Source organism: Cricetulus griseus, chromosome 4 (assembly GCF_003668045.3).
Source record: "Cricetulus griseus strain 17A/GY chromosome 4, alternate assembly CriGri-PICRH-1.0, whole genome shotgun sequence".
NCBI classification, from domain to species: domain Eukaryota; kingdom Metazoa; phylum Chordata; class Mammalia; order Rodentia; family Cricetidae; genus Cricetulus; species Cricetulus griseus.
In genome coordinates, this window is record NC_048597.1 from 182,307,067 (window position 1) to 182,329,693 (window position 22,627).

The following is a 22,627-nucleotide window of genomic DNA, read 5'->3' on the forward strand; positions in this document are numbered from 1 at the left end:
TGTGAAAGCACAGAATTTTTTCTGACTTCTTTGTGGGAGGGGAGCTTTGAGATAGGATCTCATGTAGTTTAGACAGTCTTGAATTCCTGATCCTCCTATTCCTGCTTCCCAAGTTCTGTGAATATAAGCATGTTCCAACCATGACTGGCTCAGTCTGGTTTATTCAGACAGAAGGTTATCTATCTATATTTGCTGGTTCTGAAACAGTCACCAACATGTAATACACTCAAATTTCTTTGGAATGAGTCTCCTTTTAGTAATCTAATAAATTGCATGATGGCCTTTAACTTTGTTTCTGTTAAAGTAATATTGTGATTTACTTGAGTATATTTTTCTATTGTGGAAATAGATTGATACTTTACATTTTCTTATGATAAATTTCTGATAAACAGAGCTTTCCTTTTTAGCTAGTCTGACTGGTTAGCCTGTAAACCCCTGGGATTTGTCTGCCAGCATATTGCCTTGTTCAACTTTGATGTGGGTTCTGGGGATCTAAACTCATGCATGCATACTTGGGTGTCACTTTGCTTGCTGAGGCACATCTCCCCAGTCCCCTCACTTCTAATCTTAATCTTTATCTGATTGCCAGTGAGTTGCTTTTAGTAAATTAGCATTATTGTATATTTTATGAATTGTTTAAAAGATAATTTGGTTCTCGTTCCTTGTCTGCTTTGTTAACCTTTTCCTATCTTACTTGACTATTTTAATGACCTTACCATGCTTAACCACACCCTTTCCTTGTGCATGTTGTTAATTCTACCTATATATACATGATAGATGCTTACTAAGTATTTGTTGAGTGATTTATAGATGAGCTCGAACCATAAACTCTCAAGCCTGTCCATCTTGACATCTCTCTCTGAAATCTTTCTGCCTACTTCCTTACTACTATGTCTTTGCGCCACATAATGTTACTTTCTCCAGGTGGTTTACATTATTCTTTATGTTCACTTTTCTTATCTCAAATATTTATTGTGCACTTGTAAACTGCTTTGTAAGCTTTGTTGTGGAAAGTTGTAATGAGAAAGGTCCCTTATGAAAAGTCTGATATATTTCTGCTTTTACCAGAGTGGTCTTTGTGCAAATCTAGCTTTAATTAATTCACTCTGACTTTACTCCTGTTGTGTGAAGATATTGCTGATAAGGTTTCCTCATCCTGTATCTATTAGGCCTTAACATAATTCAATTCAAAGTATATATTCTGTGTCATCTCATCTCACCTTTCAAATTTGATGAATCTCCTGCTTCAGCCCACCTTACCTTGAAATCTTTTTTAAAAAAATATTTTTATATGTGTGTTTTGTCTGCAATATGTCAGTGTACCACAAAAGTGTCAGAACCCTTGGAACTGGAGTTTACGTATGATTGTAAACTACCATGTGGGTACTGAGAACTGAACCCAGGTCTTCTACAAAGTGCAGCAAGTGCTTTTAACTGCTACCATGACATGCTCTGCAGCCATTTAAAAACTTAGACTCTTTAGTGCTTATCTGTCAATGATACGATAGGACATAGATAATCATTATACACACGGCGGAATGCAAAGTCATAGGAATAGACCAAAATGTCAATAGTTGTGGGCAGTAGATTATGATTGATTTCCTATATATTCTTAAATCTTTTTCTGAATTTTCTATGAATATTTCCTCCTTTCTTTCTCTCTTTGTTGCCACCCTCTTCCTCTGTTTCTTCTTCTATTTTAATAGGTTCTCACTGGATAGCCTAGGCTGACCTCAAACTTATGATCTCTCTGCCTCAGCCTATTGAATGCTGGGATTACAATCTATTCCACAAAATGTATCTTATGTACTGAGGAAGTAGTTTTTTGTTGTTTTCTTTTCTAACTAATGTTGTAGTATACTTGTGAAATTTTACTCTTACTTTTAACTCTTAATCTTTTTGGCTTCCAGTCAAGGTAGTCTTTTGTGTATATGTGTGTGTGTCAGGGGAGTGGGAAGGTCATTTTTACTTCTTTGTTTGCTAGTTTTGTTCCTGTATCTGAAATGGCAAACAGTAAGCATCCTTGTTTACAATCTGTTTCTCCTTCTATAGCCATTGGTGAGATAAGACTGGGTGGGTAGGTCACAATCTGCTGTTTTAAGAATGTAACTCATCCCTGGGCAGTGGTGGCACACACCTTTAATCCAGCACTTGGGAGGCAGAGGCAGGTGGATCTCAGTGAATTCGAGACTAGCCTTGTCTACAAGAACTAGTTCCAGGACAGGCTCAAAAGCTACACAGAGAAACCCTGTCTTGAAAAACAAAACAAAGCAAAAACAACAACAAAAAAGAATGTAACTCTCTTGCAAAGTTTCATCTGTATAGGTTTAAATATTTTAATACTTTGATGTAGAATTGGGTTCTCTAATATTTACTGCCTTGAAAGGTAGCAAGTGATCTATAATCACATTAAGAGCTATTCAGTTCTGGAATTTTTTTTCTGTTTCTAAATTTGAATGATGAAGCTCTTGCTAGTACCATCCTTAATCAGAAACCAAATTGAATTGTAAGGAGCAGAAACATAAAGCAAGGTAGTACTGTGTACAGAGCAAGTAGTTGCTAGAGGCTGAATCTGGGCTTAGGAGAAAAGCAGGACAGTATCAGGAAGAGTAAGATGTGAATAGAGGTCTCTGACGAGGAAATATAAAATCAAAGTGACTTGGTGTTTATTATTTGTCTGTAGAGAGTGGGGTTGTTGGGTATTCAAACCAAGATTCAGTTAAATACAACTGCCATTTTAGTACCTAACATTTTTGCCCCTTGCAATGATGAGTACCTTAATTACCTGAGGGTATTGTGTGTGTGTTGTACATGCACCTGAATATGCACATTTGTGTGTACATGCAGAAATCAGAGGAAGATGGTGATTGTCTTCCTCAGTCACTCTTTGCTTTAGTGACTTGAGAGGCTCTCTGAACTAGAAGCTTGCCATCTGGGCTAGCCTGGTTATCTAGTGAATTCCTGGTATCTGTTTCTGTATTCCAGCAATGGGATTGTTACAGATAAACATGGCCATGTCTGGGTTTTAATTATTTTCTTAAAATTATTATTACATTTTATCTATTTGTGTGTGTGTGTGTGTGTGTGTGTGTGTGTGTGTGTGTGTGCGTGCGTGTTCACTTGTGTGCCACAGCATGTTAGTAGAGTTCAGAGGACAGCTACTTGCATCTGGGTCCTGAGGATCAAATTTAAGTTGCCAAGCTTGATGATAAGCACCTTTGTCCCCTGAGCCATCTCCCTGGTCCTGTGCCTGGCTTTTATATGTGGGTTCTGAGATTTGTACAGAGTTCCTCTTGCACTCACAGCAAGTGCTCTTTCCCATCAAAGCATCTACCAAATCCTGGGCTTGTTGTTTTAGTGCATATGTACCAGGAAAGCAGGTGCTGCTGGGGTCTGCTGCTTCATTCAGGCAGCTCTTCTGATGCCTCTGATACCTAGGTAAATTACTGGAATCAAAATCACTTCTGTGCTTGTGCTCATATACAAAACTGTCAACTCTTTATTCTATAAAGTGGTGTTTTGATCTCATGCCTTGAATTTTCTTAATTTCATTTAAAAGTAAAACTTGTGTTTCTGTCTCTAGTCAGCATTTTACTCAGCTGTCTTTTGCAATAACTCATAAAGAAGCTGCCACTGCCCTAAGTCTTACTCCCTGTCTTCACCAGCACTAGTCTTGGGTTTCAATTTCATCTCTGCCTTACTGAACCAGTTTTAGCACATAATTTACCATGTATTTTAGTGAATGCTAAGCAATCCGTATTATTACTGCCAGCCTTAAAAGTGTCTTTTCAATCGTCTTTATGATGGTGTATGCTCAGTTCTAGTCCCTAATGACAAAGCTCTGAGATAGTTTATGTTTAGACCTTCAGTTTCCCTTCTGTGCTGCCAACTGTGGCTCCTGACAGAGCAAATAGTTTTCCTAACTCACCATCCTAGGCAATTGTTAGATCCTTCCTCAAGGAAAGTATATGACTTCCACTGTTCTGATGAGAAAATTCCACTTAAGCAGATGACCTGGAAACCCTGTTTTTACTTCCTATTAATGTAACATCATATTCTATTTGGCAGCATGATTCTGGAACAGAGTGCACACCAGGAGAGTCTAAGAACTTAGGACAAAAAGAAAATGGCAATTACATCATGTATGCAAGAGCAACGTCTGGGGACAAACTTAACAACAACAAATTTTCACTCTGCAGTATTAGAAACATAAGCCAAGTACTTGAGAAGAAGAGAAACAACTGTTTTGTTGGTATGTATGTTTCTTAATATTTTAATTGTTAACTTTTTCTTCACACTTCATGGCATGTATGTGGAGGTCAGAAGACAACTTGCTGGAGTCAGTTCTTTGCTTTCACCATGTGGGTTCTGAGGGTTGAATCTAGAATGTCAAACTTGGTGGTAAATGTCTTTCCCCCCTGATGAGTCATCTTCCCAGCCCAAGATATTTAAACATTCAGAAAACTAGAAAGAATCTACTCTTAAGAACATTTCCCACCTATGTTTTCCAATTAAGACCTTGTTGTATTTGCTTTATCAAATACTTAGGAATTTGTTTGCCCCTTTGGAACTGAGTTATAGATGGCAGAGTACTTTACTTCTAAAAACTTCAGTTTGAATATTGTTTGAGGTGCTCCCCCCCACCACCAATTCCTTCATAGATGAATTGTACATTCTGAGTTTTTGTTTGTGTGTATATGTGTTTAACTATACATTGAGCATATTTACTACATACCTCTTATCCTCCTTTTCTCAACCTGTCTCCTAGGTAGTTTTGCACCTGCTTTCTTATCATATCTATGTACATGGTTTTATGGATTTTGTATAAAACCTAGGAACCAGAAATGAGAAGACAGCATGATACTTGTTTTTGTGACATTGGCATAATTCACTTAATATGATTATATCCAGTTGCATCTGTTTTTCTGCAAACAACAAAAAATTGTACTCCTCATATCTGAAACCAACTCAATTGTGTATGTGCTATATGGGTGTGATGGTGCACACCTTTAATCCTAGCACTTGGGAGGCAGAAGCAGGTGGAAGGTTGTGAGTTCAAAGCCAGCCTGGTCTACATAGCAGGCCTCACACCAACCAGACCTACACAGCAAGACCCTGTCTCAAATCAAACAACAATAACAACAACAAAAAAAACCCAAAATCTAAAGTATGTATATGTGAACTTTCTTCATCTGTTCCTCTTGTTGGATACCCAGGTTAGTTCCACAGCTTAGCTGTTGTGGATAGTGCTGCAGTAAACAGGGATGTATAAAGTGCACACGTTTTTTTTTTTTAATTTTTAATTTTTAAATTTATTTTACATACCAACCACACTTTCCTCCCCCTCCTCTCCTTCCATTCCATCCCCCACCCCATCCACTCCTCAGAAATAGTGGAAATTCCTCCCATGGGAATCAACAAAACATGACACATTCAGTTGAGGCAAGACCAAGCCCCTCCCCCTGCATCAAGGTTGAGCAAGGGATCCACCATAGGGAAATGGGTTCCAAAAAGCCTACTCATGCACCAGGAACAAGTGCTGGCCCCACTGCTAGGGGCCCCACAGACAGACCAAGCTATACAACTTGTCACCCACATGCAGAGGGCCTAAGGGCATGTGCCTAAGTCAGCCCTCTGCAATCTCCCTAACTGTTGATTTGGAGTCTGAGCTCCCAAGAACTTGGGTCAGGCGTCTCTGTGGTTTCCCCCATCATGATCTTGGACAACGACCCCCCTTGCTCATATAATCCCTCCTCTCTCTCTTAAACTGGACTCCCCTTGCTCATATAATTGCTTCCCCCTCTCTTTGACTGGATTCCCCGAGCTCAGCCCAGTGCTTGGCTGTGGATCTCTGCATCTGCTTCCCTCAGTTACTGGCTCAAGTCTGATGACAATTGGGTAGTTATCAATCTAAATACTGGGGAAGGCCAGTACAGGCATCCTCTCCACTATTTCTAGGAGTCTTAGTTGGGGTCCTTCTAGTGGATTCCTGGGAATTTCCCTGGCACCAGGTTTCTCCCTAACCCCATAATGACCCCTTCTATCAAGATATCTCTTCATTGCTCTCCCTCCCCCTCCCTTCCCCAACTCAACCATCCCCAATCCTTAAGTTCCCATTCCCCATCCCCTCTCCCAACCCCCACTTTACCTAGGAGATCTCATCTATTTCCCCTCTCCAGGTTGATCCATTCATCCCTCTTAGGGTCCTCCTTGTTACCTAGCTTCTCTGTGTGGATTGTATCCTGGTTATCCTTTACTTTGCATCTAATATCCACTTTTGAGTGAGTACATACCAAGTTTGTCTTTCTGGGTCTGGGTTACCTCACTCAGGATAATGTTTTTCTAACTCTATCTATTTGCCTGCAGATTTCATGATGTCATTGCTTTTTTTTTTTTTTAACCATTGAGTAAATACTCCATTGTGTAAGTGTACCATATTTTCTTTATCTGTTCTTTGGTTGAAGGGCATCTAGGTTGTTTCCAGGTTTAGCTATTATAAGTAATGCTGTTATGAACATAGCTGAGCAAGTGTCCTTGTGGTGTGATTGAACATCCTTTGGGTATATGCCCAAGAGTTGTATCGCTGGGTCTTGGGGTAGATTGACTCCCAATTTTCTGAGAAACTGCCAAACTGATTTCCAGAGTGGCTGTACAAGTTTGTACTCCCACCAGCAGTGGTAGAGTGTTCCCCTTGCTCTAATTCTCTCCAACATAAGCTGTCATCAGTGTTTTTGATCTTAGCCATTCTGACAGGTGTAAGATGGTATCTCAGAGTCATTTTGGTTTGCATTTCCCTGATGGCTGAGGATGTTGAACAGTTCCTTAAATGTCTTTTGGCCATTTGTTGAGAGTTCTCTGTTTAGATCTGTACACCATTTTTTAATTGGATTATTTGGTATTTTGATGTCTAGTTTCTTAAGTTCTATATATATTTTGGAGGTCAGCCCTCTCCAGGTAAAGTGTACAAGTCTTAATCGCACCATTTGGTGAATTTGGCAAATGGCAGTTACCTATGTAAAACAAGCACCTGTGAAGATACAGAACATTTTTGTCAGTTGAGAAATTCTTTTTTTCACTTTGCAATCAGTCTCCCAGAAGCAACTGCTAACTGATTATTTAACCAGAGATTGGTTTGCCAGCTTTAAGATTTCATACAAATGGAATTCATAGCTTTTTCCCTTTGTGGAATTTCACTTTTAACTCCACATAATATTTCAAGGTTCATCACAATATTCTGTTCCTGTTGCTGAATAACAGTGTTAGAGGACTGAATCTAGTTTACTCATTGTTTCTGTCAGTGGGCACAGGGGACTCATACAGTGTATGTTCTTTTGTGTTCAGCCTGTTTTCCTTAGCATAAGCTTTTCAGGGTTTGCCCCTATGATAACATGTACCAAAACTCCACTCCTTTTAAAGGGTAAACAATATTCCACTGTGTGAACATACCAGATTTTGGTCTTACATTCAGCTCTTGTGGCATTTATCAGATTCCAAATATTCTGCCTACTCTTAAAGTTGTTTTGTATATCCTCCTTTTCCATAAAATTATAAATCCTTGAATGCAAATATTGAGTCGTGGTCATTTTTGTATATAAAGAACATTCAAAGAAGGGTTGATGAATCAAGGAAAACTTCCAGATAAGTTGTCCTTTTGTTTTCAATACAGTTTTTATTGGGATAATTATAGATTCACATACAGTTACAATAAGCAGTAGGTCCTCAGCACCTTCCTCTAGTGTCTCCATTGGTAATGCCTTGCAGGTTGACAGTATCATCAGTGTGATGTCATCAATGCATACTCCACACTCCTTCTATCTTCTCAGGGTGTATGCTTCTTTTTATTAATTTGATTACATGTGTAGTTTTATAGCCCACCATCACAGACAAGATCCAGAACAGTCCATCAGGACAAGGATACTCAGTATTATCTGTTCATAACCATACCTGTCTGCTCATAACCGGATCCAACTGACTCTTGTTCCCTGCCCACCCCACTAATCTCATTTCCATTTCTAAAATACTGCCCTTTTGGAAATGTATAGATGGAATTGTACAGTATATAACCTTTAGGGAATGCCCTTGTTTACCTAGAAGAATTTGCTAAAGATTCATCCAAATTTTATTAGTAGTTTGTCCATTCTGTTGCCAAGAAGTTATTCCTTGATATATAATAGTTTGTTTAGTCAGTCACCTGCTAAAAACAGCTGGGCTGGCTATTTGCAGGGTTTTGCTTTTGTCAATTAAATATCTATAAAATTCATGTGTAGGTTTTTCATGTGAACATATGTTTTTTATTCTTTTGATAAACACCTTAAGTCTAGTTAATAGACCATATAGTGATTACTTGTTTTGTTTTCTACACAACTCCTAAACCGCTTTCCAGGGTGGCTGTACTACTTTACACTCTCATGATCTGGTTATGATTAGTCTCAGTCTTGTCATTGTCATCCTCATCATCAGAATCCGAATCTAGCATATTCACTGTTTTTGGATCAAACCGTTCTGGTAGGAGTGAGGCAATAGTTCCTTGTTTTATTTTATATTCCTCTGGTGATGGTGATGAACTCTTTCATAGCTTATTAGCTATGAGATGTCTACTTATGTTTCTAGATGTTTTCAAAGTATGTTTGTTTTTGTATTTTGTTTTCTTCATTGAGTTTTGAGATTGCTTCATATAATGACTGGTGATTTGTCAGATAACTTGGGGAATTTTTGGTTGTTGTTCTTGTAGTACCCAATCTTCCTTATTTTTATGTTCTGAGTGATGGATTATAGTTGTGCGCTACTATGCTGGACTCAGAAAATGTTTTACAGATGCTTTCTCCCAGTCTGTAGTGTATTTCTTTATCTTTGTCACAGAGTCTCTGGCTTTTTCTTTTAAGGCTTTCCACACATAGTGTAGATTGACATTACATTGATGCTATTATTTGTTACTGTCATCAGTGGTTGTTTTTCTGTCACTTCTGTCAGTTCTTCATGTAGAAATGTCTTGAAGTTGATTATAAAAATGAATGTATCAATTGGTAGCTATTAGGAAGAACATTGTCAGATACTGTACATGTATTTTCTGACCTTTTCTCTTGAATTGCATGTCACATGAATTATAAAGTTATTACTAGCCTTTTAAAAGTCATTGTTTTTACTTAGTATGGATATTCTAGTTGTAGAGTTCAAAGACATCATATAAGATCAGATAGTGGGCTGGAGTTTCAGTGACTGCTTAGATTTTTCATTAATGAATTAAGAAAGAACTTTATAAATGTAAAACCTATCTTCCTGGAGTGGTTTTCATTCATCTATGCTGTAAGTAAAGTTCCTATGCTGGGTGTGGATTCCCTTCTATTTATTTAATTCCTTTTTTTTTTTTTTGGTTTTTTGAGACAGGGTTTCTCTGTGTAGCTTTGGAGCCTATCCTGGCACTGGCTCTGGAGACCAGGCTGGCCTCGAACTCACAGAGATCCACCTGCCTCTGCCTCCTGAGTGCTGAGATTAAAAGCGTGTGCCACCACCGTCTGGTTTAGAACCTAAGATTTAAGATCCGAGAACCCCAGGCTTCATCTCTTTCATCATATTGGAGTATATGGCCTCTATCAAGTGATGAGCTCCTTGGAAGTTAGTTTTGTTTACTATAAAATGAAGGCATTTGATATTTGTCATTCCCAATAAATGATAATGTCCTTAGGTAGTTTTGTATTCTCACAAAGAGTAGCATTCCTAGTCTGATTTTTTCCCCCCATCATTTGCTTTAGTGGTACTAGGGATTGAACCCACTATTCTAATTTTAAGCTTCAGTGAGAATTTTAGAAGTTGTAGACCAGACTTTCTAACTCTAATTATCTAAGATCTGTCCTCATACTTTTAGGCTGCTTGGGATTACAGAGAGTGTATTAATAAGTAATACATATTCCTTCTTTTAAGGAGCTTGGTCTAGCAAGAACAAGAATAATGTACATTTAAAAGTTCTTATTGGCAATATTATGATCATTTCTTAAAAGTGAGTTATTCTATAGGATAAAATTATCCAACTACCTGGGGCTGGAGAAATGGCTCAGAGGCTAAGAGCACTGGCTGCTCTTTCAGATGTTCTGAGTTCAATTCCCAGCACCCACATGGTGGTTTACAACCATCTATAATGAGATCTGGTGCCCTCTTCTGGTGTGCAAGCATACATGCAGCATACACTGTATATATAATAAATAAATAAATCTTTAAAAAATTATCCAATTTCCTTAGCAAATAAATGATGTAAAAATAAAAAGACAGGATGAACCTATTCTATAGTAAAATAACTTAAGATATATAGTTAGGTTTATAAAAGGTTTATCCTTTAGACATGCAGCCTGAAGAATTTACAAAACAATATATTGGCTGTGGTGATTTCAAAATGCTACAGAATAAAAATGGTTTGAAATAAGTAAGACAAGAGAAGAATACATGGGAGGTCATTGTGTTTATTTTTCTACTACTTTTATGTATGTTTGAAGTTTTCTGTAACTGACAGGTTTTCTTCTTTTCTCTTGGTTGAGAAACACTAACTTTATTTGCATATGTATGGCATACATGTGTAGTCAGCCATGCTCAATTGAAATGTGGTCTAAATAGCAAGTTACTAGTTCTGTAAAGAATATAAAAAGAACCCATGAAGTTAGTCTTCTCAATGTGCAGAAACAGAGGCCCCCACAGGGAGTGACATGCTGAGGTTGTGTTGTTGGTTAGTAGCACTGCTCTTACTAAAAAACAGGTCTCCCGATTTTCAGATTCTGTTTTTTTGCCTTACTTACCCATCAAAATTTTCTTTTTCTTTTTGGCAAAGCTCTAAAGAGTTTGTGAATTTTACTTTACTTTTTGTGCTTATGGTGTTTTGCCTGCATGTATGTCTGCATCATGTGTGAGCTTGATTCCCTTGGAGTCCAGAAGATGGTGTCAGATCCCCTGAATCTTAAGTTATAGACAGTTGTGAGTGCCATGTGGATGCTGGAAACTGCAAGCAGGCCTTCAGGAAGGGCAGCAAGTCTTCATAAATAAACAGTTAAGCCATCTCTCCAGCCCTGAGTTTGTAAATTTTGAAGAAAATTAATGTGTATATATTGTGCTCATCTTGTCCTGTTACTTCAGAATCTGGCCAGCCTATATGTGGAAATGGGATGGTGGAGCAAGGTGAGGAATGTGACTGTGGCTACAGTGACCAGTGTAAAGATGAGTGCTGCTTTGATGCAAACCAGCCAGAGGGGAAGAAATGCAAGCTGAAGCCTGGGAAGCAGTGCAGGTACCTGTCTTGCCAACCCCATTGATGTGTACATGCCTGCAGAGTAACCCACAGTAGTTAGGACAAAATTAATGCTGATGTCAAGAATTCCATATGGCTATGGAAATTTGCCCTGCTTTGTTCTATTGTTATTTTTCTGTTGTTGACAAATGGAACAATTCATAATTTAGTGATTTGGGTATTGAAAAAGAAGATTGTGAAAATGCTGCTCCTTAAAATACATATCATTTAGTTCCTAACTTTGAAAACTTGGCTATCTTCTGTCCAAATAGAATCTTAACTTTAAGATATTTAGGGAAAGTGGGGCATGTAGGCTTAGTGTCATATAGTTATTTTACTTGTCAAATGCAGTTGTGATTACAGGTTATAGTGAATAAATTTTTTAGATGGTTAGTCTATGTGTCATAGTTTTAGTACAGAAACATGTAAATTGACTAATGTTATGTAGTTGTGGAAAAAAACACTGAAAAGTTTCCTAATCCTGAATTCACTTCACAAAAGGCTGAATAAGAATGCTGAGTGTAGTGTTTTTGACTGTGGAAACCAGATACTTAATTATCTTCTATCTTCTTACACATGCTAGAATGTTCAAATAGAGTAGTTTGTTACTAGTAATATTTGAAGCTGTGTTCCAATAATGTACTTACCATTTAAGGTGATATAAAAATCAGGCCCTTAACCAAGTGATTTACTTTATATGATCATTTAACACTTCTAGTCCAAGTCAAGGACCCTGCTGTACAGCGCAGTGTGCATTCAAGTCAAAATCTGAGAAGTGTCGGGATGATTCTGACTGTGCAAAGGAAGGGATTTGCAATGGCTTCACAGCTCTCTGTCCAGCATCTGATCCCAAGCCCAACTTTACAGATTGTAACAGGCATACACAAGTGTGCATTAACGGGGTAAGCATTTGGTTTAAGATGTTTTAAATTTTATAGAGCATCCTTTTTCAGAATAATGGTTGACACTGAAAGCTCCATAAAGTAACTACTCTGGGGCTCCTGTTCAGTAGTACTATCCCTATCTGTTTCCCCCAAAGCTGCGAATGTGTAATGTGACATAATTGCCTTGTGGCATACAGTTAGCTCCTGACTCACCTTTCATCTTTGCAACCATATGTCTTTGGTATTCACAAGAGTACCACTAAGCATGTGGTCTTATCTGCGCTGCTTTTAAGTCGTATGAATTAGTATTTCAGGAGCCTGAATAAAAGAACTCATCTGGTCATTTTCTCTGAGTGTGAAATCTTTTGAGCTTCCATGGCTAAATGTCACTTTGTTTTGCATGAAGAAAACTAACTTTTTCTCTGCTATTTATAGAAGAGCCACAGTAACCAACACAAATGTGAAACTGCTTCTTTCTCTGCTTTTGTTTAGTTCCCCCCCCCCTTTAATTGCTTTAAAGATTGTATAACTTACTTTCATTCAGTCTCAGGTATATTTATGTGATACTGTTGGCTCTGATATTCATCTGTGTTTTTGTTTTCTGGTGCTTGGGATCAGACCCAGGGCCTAGCATGTGCTAGGCAGTTGTTTATTACATTAAATACACCCACTTTATTATTTGACATTGGAAGCTTATACCTGCCTGTTACCATGGACAGTAGTCTTGACTGCACAGATACTAAATAAAATTTGCCTTTCCCCCAGCAATGTGCAGGTTCTATCTGTGAGAAGTATGACTTGGAGGAGTGCACCTGTGCTAGCTCTGATGGCAAAGATGATAAGGAGTTATGCCATGTTTGCTGCATGAAGAAAAGTAAGGCTTTTCAATACCTTAGCTTAAAGTCTACTTCCAAAATCTATTATTTGCCATTAATATATTTTGTTTCATCTTTTGGGAATGAGGTTTATTAGGAAAAAGGACCTCAAGACCGTGGTTGAGCATGTAGGTGGGAGAGCATGAGAAAGGAACAGCGGTATCAGAAATAGTTTAGCAGGGCCTTAAAAGGAAAGAGGCTTCCTTTAAAACCTGCAAAGGAGTCTTTTATAGCTCAAAGAGAGAGAGTGACAGAGACAGACAGACATAGCTGCCGTGAGAGTGGTGACAGGGGTGGGTTGGGGGCAGAGAAGATCCCTGTCTGTAAGCTTCCCTTGATAAACTGACAGTTTGGACAGATATTTTCCAGCTAAATTGGTTCTCTTGAGAAAAATTTAAATGTAGCATTGTATTATGGTCCTTACAATGTTGTTAAATGATGCATTACACCAAATGTTGCCAGTTTTGGCAATAATTTATGTAAGCATAGCTCAGTGGTTACAAAACCACTGAGGCATTAAGTCAAGATTTAATGCTTGTTTGTATTTTAACATTTAAGGTAAATGATTAATGATGTTATTCTGACTAACTAGTATAGGTCTGTGTAATATGGGAACAAGTTTAGGTAGTTCTATCTTTCTTTTTGCTTTCCATGACTGTCCTGCCAGGTATTCTGACCTCCATGTTTGGAACTTTTTTTTCCAGTGGCCCCTTCAACTTGTGCCAGTACAGGGTCTTCGCAGTGGAACAAGCAGTTTGGTGGTCGGACTATCACTCTGCAGCCGGGCTCTCCATGTAATGACTTCAGAGGCTACTGTGATGTTTTCATGCGGTGCAGATTAGTAGATGCTGATGGTCCTCTAGCTAGGCTGAAAAAAGCAATTTTTAGTCCGCAACTCTATGAAAACATTGCTGAGTGGATTGTTGTAAGTATAGTCTTCATTCATAAAAACCTTAATTTAAAATGTTTGATCTTAGTTTTACTTGGACAGTGGTCACCAATGTTGGAGACCTGTTTATACTAGAATTACTGTATATATAGCTTTTTAATGTTTAAGTATCCATGGTTCTTATTTCCTTCTGAAGTGATTGGGATCACCATCTGTGTGTCTCATTCAAAGCCCCATTATAGATGGTAGGAGTCATTCTGCTTCCTTGCCAGTGACTACTTCTGGTGATATATCTATTAGTGTTTTCACTGGGCTTTTTGGGAAAGTGCTACTTGGCTTATGTATTTCTCTCTTGTTTCAGTATAACAGGTACACCCATTTGCATAAATTTATTTATTTATATATATATTTGTGTGTGTGTGTGTGTGTGTGTTTTGTCTGCATGTACATTTGCACATCAGAACCCATGGGACTACAGTTACAGATGGTTGTGAACCACCATGTGGCTACTGGGAATTGAACTTGCGACCTCTAAAAGAGCAGCCATCACTCTAGTGCCAACTGTGATTTTCTTAAAGGATTTCTGAGATTAACCTAATTGGTTTCCAATTGATTTGTGTAGGAGACTTAACCTGCAAGTGGTATGTTTAATAATGTCCTACCGCCTTTAATCCCAGCACTCGGGAGGCAGAGGCAGGTGGATCTCTGTGAGTTTGAGGCCAGCCTGGTGTCCAGAGCGAGTGCCCGGATAGGCTCCAAAGCTACACAGAGAAACCCTGTCTTGAAAAACAAAAAAACAAACAAACAACAAAAAAAGTGCTATACCAGGGCTGGAGAGATGACTCAGAGGTTAAGAGCACCGACTGCTCTTCCAAAGGTCCTGAGTTCAATTCCCAGCAACCACACGGTGGCTCACAACCATCTGTTATGAGATCTGGTGCCCTCTTCTGGTGTGCAGATATACATGGAAGCAGAATGCTGTATACATAATAAATAAATAAAATCTTTTAAAAAAAATGTGCTATACCTAAAATGGAACAGTTTGCTTTGCAAATTGACTTAGAACTCAGACTCTCCCTTTTCCAAGGCATTACTTTTTTTTTTTTAAAGTAGATTTAATGAAAGATCCCTTTCTGTGAATTAGCAATATGAATGCTTAACTTATGTTCTGGAATGGGTTAATAAGGCACTTCTGAATTTATACAGGTTTGCTGTGCATGAGTGAGGGTAACAGGTATCTTTTATTTTATAATGTCAGCGTTGATATAACATCCTCAGTTAGCACCACCCACAATGCCTGGAGAGCAGGCTTTGGATGCTTTAGTGAACATTGGCCAGGTCAAGCAATAAGACAGTAAATGCTGAGTTTGTTTTATATTGTTTATCTCATTTGATTTTGTGCAGTTTCTTTGCATAACAAGGTTTGTTTTGTAGTAATGATAGTTTGTGTCTTGACTTCTTACCAGTTAGGGCAATATTTTTCTGTTTGGTAATATATGCTGTTAGGGTGTTCTGCTGTAAGAGGCTGTGCAAGAAGTGAAGGGCTACCTTCACTGTGTCTTTTCAAGTGCTGCCTGCTGTCCTTTTGTCTCCTTGATGTGCTTTATGGCCCCCTTTCTCCTCATGCAGTTCTATAAAGTAGGAAGAACTTTAACACTTCATTATTTTATGGCTACTGTTGCCATGGAAATATTTTTGTCATTGTTGTTTTTATTTGTGGAGAGTTATTTTGACAGCCATCTTTAGGTTTTTCCAGAATATGCTCCATATCTTTGCTGGGTTTGTATTAGCTGGGAGGCATTGATAAACACACTGTATAGCTTCACCAGGCATCATGTAGTTCTTGAGAATCAGACTGAGGGCACTCACCATTAAATATGTTGAGATCCTGGGCAGTTATCGCCTGTTCTTTAAATGGGAGTTAAGGACATTAGTAATTCTTTTCCAGTTTCTCCTATAGTTGATATGGTTGTGTTTCCCTTTTCATCTTTTGGCTAGGTTTGATATTGTGGAGAACCACTTTTTACCTTTTTTTCAAATTTATCATTATGTGCCTCCTTCCTTTCATTACCCACTATGTTGTGACTTTTTATTTAAGTTTGCCAGAAGTTTGTTTTAGTTATTATTTTGATAAGAGTTAACATTCCTTATGCCCCTTCTTACTATAGTGTTCAGGTCTTTAAACCCTGGGCTTCAAGGGTCCCTCTACCCTTAGCTTCTGAGTAGCTGGGCTCAAAGTACACACCCCTCAATTTTTTGAGGCAAGTTTTGTTTTATGGCCCTAAACCTGGTACTTGCTATGTAGCCCAAGTTGAGCTCCAACCAGCAGCAAAACTACTTCAACCTCCAAAATGCATTTTCTCATTTTTTAATCAGTTACTACCCTTGTATTTTGCTCTAACTTTATGACTTTAAATACTAAGTATCTGGTATTCTTTTTGAGTAGAAGATTTAGGGCAGTGGTTCCAAGTGCTCTCTGAGAAAATTAGAGGCTGGTGAGATTGGGAGAAGTCCTGGAATGCATACACTTTTTTAGCTTTGTTTTGGAAACAACCATAGTAGCATTTACTCATGGAAGGATTACAAACCTAGGATATCCTTAGACATTACTTGGTGAACATTGTCCAAGAGCACCACAGGGCCTAGACCAAGTAAGTCAGAGCTCTTGAAATTGGCCTGAATATCTATCTGCATGTCCATGGAGGCTAGAAGAATACATTGGATCTCTTGGTACTGGAGTTTCAGACAGTTGTGAACTGCCCTGGAGAATTGAACCTGGGTCCTCTGGAAAAAACAGCCAGTGCTCTTTTTTGCTTTCTTGAGACAGGGTTTCTCTGTGTGGCTTTGGAGCCTTTCTTGGAACTCACTCTGTAGACCAAGCTGACCTTGAACTCACAGAGATCCGCCTGCCTCTGCCTCCTGAGTGCTAAGGATTAAAGGCGTGCGCCACCACTGCCCAGCCAGACAGTGCTCTTAATCACTGAGCCATTTTTCTAGTCCTTAAGCCAACTTTCAACCACAGTTATATCCAGGATTTACTTTTCCAGTGTTATGGCTATTGGTGTTGTTCTATTGTAGCATGTGTAGGTCTGAAAAAGGAGTATTAATAGCACCAAAGTATCTGTATGTTGTATCTCTGTTAATAGGATAGAATGATGAGTCATTGTAGTAACTATCCCAACAAGTGGTTTCGTTTTATTTTTTTATAAATATATATAATACATATATTATTTCATTTTATTTATATTAAATTTAAAATTGCATACCAATCCCAGTCCCCTCTCCCTTCTACTCCCCCTCCACTGCTCACAGAGGACGAGGTCTCCCATGGGGAATCACCAAAGTCTGTCACATCATTTGGAGCAGGACCCAGGCCCTCCCCCCTGCATCTAGGCTGAGCAAGGAATCCCTCCATAGGGAATGGGTTCCAAAAAGGCAGTTCATGCACTGGGGATAAATAGTGGTCCAACTGCCAGTGATCCCACAAATTGCCCAAGCCCCCCAACTGTTACTCGCATTCAAGAAACCTAGTTCAGTCCTATGCAGGTTCCCCAACTGTCAGTCTGGAGCCAGTGAGCTCCCACTTACTCAGGTCAGCTGTCTCTGTAGGTTTTCCCATCATGGTCTTGACCTCTTTGCTCCTATTATCATTCCTCCCTCTCTTCATCTATACTCCAGGAGTTTTGCCCAGTGCTTAGCTGTGGATCTCTGCATTTGCTTCCATCAGATACTGGATGATGGCAATTAAGGTAGTTCTCAATCTCATTATAGGGAAAGGCAGTTAAGATACCCTCTCACTATTGCTCAGATTCTTTGTTGGGGTCATCCTTGAGTCAGGAACAAGACAAGACTGTCCTCTCTTTCCATATCTACTTAATATAGTACTTGACGTTCTACCTAGAGCAATAAGACAACAACAGGAGATTAAGGGAATACAAATTGGAAAAGAAGAAACCAAACTTTCACTATTTGCTGATGATCTGATAGTTTACATAAGTGACCCGAAAGATTCTACCAGGGAACTCCTACAGCTTATAAACACCTTCATTAATGTGAAGAGATACAAGATTGGCCTTTAAAAGAAAATCAGTAGCTCTCCTATATACAGATGATTAATGGGCTGAGAAAGATATCAGAGTAACATCACCCTTCTCAATAGCCACAAACAACATAAAATATCTTGGGGTAACTCTAACTAAACAAGTATGACAAGAACTGTTCCTGTCTGACAAGAACTTTAAGTCTTTAAAGAAAGAAATTAGAGAAGATACCAACCAGAAAATGGAAAAATCTCCCATGTTCTTGGGTAGGTAGGATCAAAATAGTAAAAATGGCAGTCCTACCAAAAGCAGTCTACAAATTCAATGCAATCCTCATCAAAATCCCAGCACAATTCTTCACAGACCTTGAAAGAACAATACTCAACTTCATATGGAAAAACAAAAAAATCCAGGATAGCCAAAACAATCCTGTATATTAAAGGAACTTTTGGAGGCATCACCATCCCTGACTTCAAGCTCTACTCTAGAGCTATAGTAATGAAAACAGCTTGGTATTGGCATAAAAACAGGTGGACCAATGGAATCAAAGACCCTGATATTAATCCACACACCTATGAACACCTGATTTTTGACAAGCTAAAATTATATAATGGAAAAAAGAAAGCATCTTCAACAAATGGTGCTGGCATACCTGGATACTTAAAGCATCTCCAACAAATGGTGCTGGCATACTTGGATACTGACATGTAGGAGAATACAGATAGATCCATATCTTTCTTCGTGCACAAAACTTAAGTCCAAATGGATCAAAGACCTCAACATAAAACCAGCCACACTGAACCTCTTAGAAGAGAAAGTGGGAAGTACCCTTGAACTCACTGGCACAGGAGTCTACTTCCTGAATATAACACCAGTAGCACAGACACTAGATCAATAATTAACAAATGGAACCTCCTGAAACTGAGAAGCTTCTATAAGGCAAAGAACACAGTTGAAAAGATAAAATGGCAGCCTACAGAATGGGAAAAGATCTTCACCCCACATCTGACAGAGGACTGATCTTCAAAATATACAAGGAACTCAAGAAACTAGACACCAAAAAGCCAAATAATCCAATTAAAAAATGGTGTTTGGAACACAGGAGACTAGAGGCTAGGTATTAAGAAGAATATGAGGAACAGTAAAGGTGGAAGTCACTGCTTGGCAGTACTAAGGCTCAACTTGAGTGGTGTAGGACTGCCATTGCCCTCTAAGCTTAAGAATTGGTCACATTACAGGAGACACTGATCCCAGTAGGAACTCAGAAATGTGCAGTAGCTATTAAAATAACTAGAGTTCTACTGGTATTTACTAACTATACCCCAGGAATACTGAGCTTCCAACGTTGCTCAAAATTGGCTCTGGACTCTTTGAACAAACTGACAGGAGTCCTGTACTCTGCCTCTTGATAACAGCAAGTCTGTTACTTGACAGTGAATAAAAATAGAAAAGTAATAGGAATCCATAGAAAACTTCTGTTAACAAGGATGTTATCTTCCTGAGAACAAAGAAGAAAGGGACTCTGAAAATTGTTTCTATAGCAAACAAAAGAACATTTTAGAAAACTGACAGTCTAGGATAGGATAGAAGAAGTAGATTAAAGAGTAGACTGTAGGCTCCAGGTCTCTGAGTGCTCATTCAGCAGAACAGAAAAGTACACCAAGCACACCTCGAACAGTTGGAAAACATAATAAAAACTGATGTTTTGTCTTTTTAGACTTCTTTTACCCATACATAGATCATTAATCAATACAATAAATGCCTTACATGATGAGAGAAAAAAATAGATTGCAATCCCATGTTTTCTAAGCCAGATTTAGCCCCATCAACATGTTTTGTGTGGCCTACTCATTGTTTTTTAGAAACTCTGATCCAGTTTGCCAGCATTTAACAATATATTTCTCATAAAAATTCCAATTTTTAACTTCTCCTGAAAAACAGATCATTGAGCAAAAAAATCTTTGAGCAGGAAGGCTAAATTGCATTGCACCTTCCTGCCATGTGGGCACTTAAGTTTGCAATTCTTGCAACAGTGAGCATAAGAGTAACAAACTGGAAACTCCTCTCACAGACTGTAGAATAAAATGAAAATAGAGCCAGGTAATGGTGGCACACATCTTTAATCCCAGCACTGGGGAGGCAGAGGCAGGTAGATCTTTGTGAGTTTGAGGCCAGTATGGTCTACCAGTCTACAGAGCAGTTCCAGGACAGCCAGGACTACACAGAGAAACCCTGCTCATAAATAAATAAATAAACAAGTAAATAAATAAGAGACCAGAAGGAAGGAAGGTCGCTGTGGGACCCTCCAAAAAGACCTAAAACCTGAGGATTGTAGGAGACTGATGACAAGCCACATGTAATAATGTCATTCTAAGTTCATTTTTAAATTAAAAGCAGAACCGTCCTCTTTCCGTTTTCTTTCATATTTTTTTGGGTGGAGGTGGAGAAAGCATTGAGACAGGATCTCATTTGGCCCAGGCTAGACTCAGCATTAGCTGAGGCTAACCCTGAATGAACTTCTGATCCTCCTGCCTTCATTTCCCAGTTGCTAGGATCATAGACATGTGCCACCACATCTGGCCTTCCTCTCCTTTCATTACTTTTTACTTTCATCTTACGTGTTTGAGTGTTCTCCTGCTTGTATACGTGTGTACCATGTGTGTGCCTGGTACCTGCAGGAGCCAGAAGACATTGTTAGATCCACTGGCACTGGAGTTACAGATAGTTGTGAACTGCCATGTGTTGGTGCTAGGAATTGAACCTAGATCCATGGAAGAACCAGTGCTCTTAACCACTGAGCCATCTCTCTATCACCTTTACATTAAAAAACAAAACAAAAACAAAGACGTGTGTATAAGTGAAGGTCAGAGGACAACTTTCTGGAACCCATTTTTCCTTCCATCATGTAGGTTCTTTTCTTGAATAGTTTGTTGAGCCTAAGCAAGGTAGGAATCCATTTCAGGTATGGAGAGCTGCAGTACCACAGAGATGGCTAGCTAACAGCCTTACCTGGTTAGGAGGATATGAAGATTTAGAGCATGGTGTGGGGTGACATAGCTCAAATATTGTGAACATCCTCTGCCCTGTGTGGAAGGTGAGTGCTGTGTTAGTGTTCAAGTGGAGTGAGTAAGGTCTACAGAGTAGGAAACCCCCTGAAAGTACAGTAAGAAGCCTCTGTCCTATATAGAAGGCAAGTGTCATGTCAGGGTGCAAGTGGAGTCTTCTTAGGAGGAAAACCAGGGTTCAACAGAAACAAGAGTGATCCAGGACTCAGGTATTTTGTTTTGTGAGAAAGTAAGTGCTTAATAGTATTGGGTTATAATCTATTGTATAGGATAGGAAACCCCAACAGAACAAGTAGCTAAATTAATAATAGTTGGTGAAGAATGAAATGTTTACATAGTTCCAAATTACATCTCTACAAGGGAAAAATGTCTCATTGGATAATACCTGGTGGGTAGTATTTTAATCAAGTAATCAAGGTTAGGTAGCATCATAGAAATGAAATCAGAGTCATGTCCAGCCTGACAGAATGTGATAAAAGAATAAAACATCCCTTCCGTGACACTCCTAACAGATGCATGACCCAAATCTAATCATAAGAAACACTGGGGAATTCAAAATTGGTCACTAACGTCCTGTACTTAACAACTGCCCTGAAAATTTCAAAATTGTCTATTTTATGTGTGTGGCTATTTTTGCCTGCATGTATGTATGTGCATCACATGCATGTTTTTTTCCCTGTGGAGGTTGGAAGAGAGTATAGGATCCCCTGTTGCTGGAATTACAGATTATTGTGAACTGCCATTTGGTGCTGGGAATCAAACCCAGATCCTCTCTAAGTGCAGCAAGTTCTCTTACCCACTGAGCTATCTCTCCAGCCCCCAAAGTGTCAAAGTCTTAAAGGTCAGAAGGGATCTGTGGGATCCTTCCAGACTGACTGAAGGGCAGCAGAGGGGAACAGGTGGCAAAACTTGCATGACCATGGTCTGACTATCTAGGAAAATAGTCTTATAGGAATTTGTGTATGTGTGTCTACCTATGTCTGCCTGTCTATGTCTTTCTGTCTCTGTTCATCGGTCAGTGGTCTGCTTTGGGGATTGTATGTGCACGTGTGAGACAGAGTTTGATGTTGCTTTCCACCTTTTTTGTTGTTGTTGACAAGGGTCTATCATGAACCTGTAGCTTTCTGATTGGCTAAACTGGCTGTTCAGCAAGCCCCAGAGATCCACGTGTCTCTGCTCTCCAGTACTGGGATTATAGGTATTTGCTTTCACACCTGGCTTTTTCATGAGTTCTGAGGAACTGAACTTAGGTGCTCATCTTGGTGGCAAGGCAAACACATTGAGTACCAATTGAGTTCCTTGTTACGGGATTTTCATGCTAACGTGCTCAGGGGAGTGATTTGGTGCATGCCACTAACTCTGGGTGAGATTTTTGAAAGGTCTTTGCACTGTGCTTGCAACTTTTCATTTAAGTTAGAGAGATTCTTTCAAAGTGAAACAAGAGTTGTTTTAATATGAGAGAGATTATGTATGCATAAAAAGTGGCTGGGGTGTTTTGGCACAGCATGTATTTTTATTTTAAGATCTGAGTAAACAGTACAGAGGTAATAAGTTGTGTAAAGCCTCAGATGATAGAGGTATTTTGAAGGTTTATTTTGCTAGAAATAA

At 38.9% G+C, this 22,627-nt stretch overlaps 1 protein-coding gene across 1 annotated transcript in view; it reads left to right on the forward strand.

The window, feature by feature from the left end:
* Adam10 (ADAM metallopeptidase domain 10) overlaps positions 1–22,627 on the forward strand; it is a 110,846-nt gene that overhangs the window by 84,173 nt on the left and 4,046 nt on the right. The window contains exons 10-14 of the mRNA XM_027411222.2: positions 4,069–4,252; positions 11,116–11,266; positions 11,985–12,168; positions 12,916–13,024; positions 13,730–13,950. Of these exons, the coding sequence (XP_027267023.1) occupies positions 4,069–4,252; positions 11,116–11,266; positions 11,985–12,168; positions 12,916–13,024; positions 13,730–13,950 (849 nt within the window). The remainder of the gene's footprint in view (positions 1–4,068; positions 4,253–11,115; positions 11,267–11,984; positions 12,169–12,915; positions 13,025–13,729; positions 13,951–22,627) is intronic.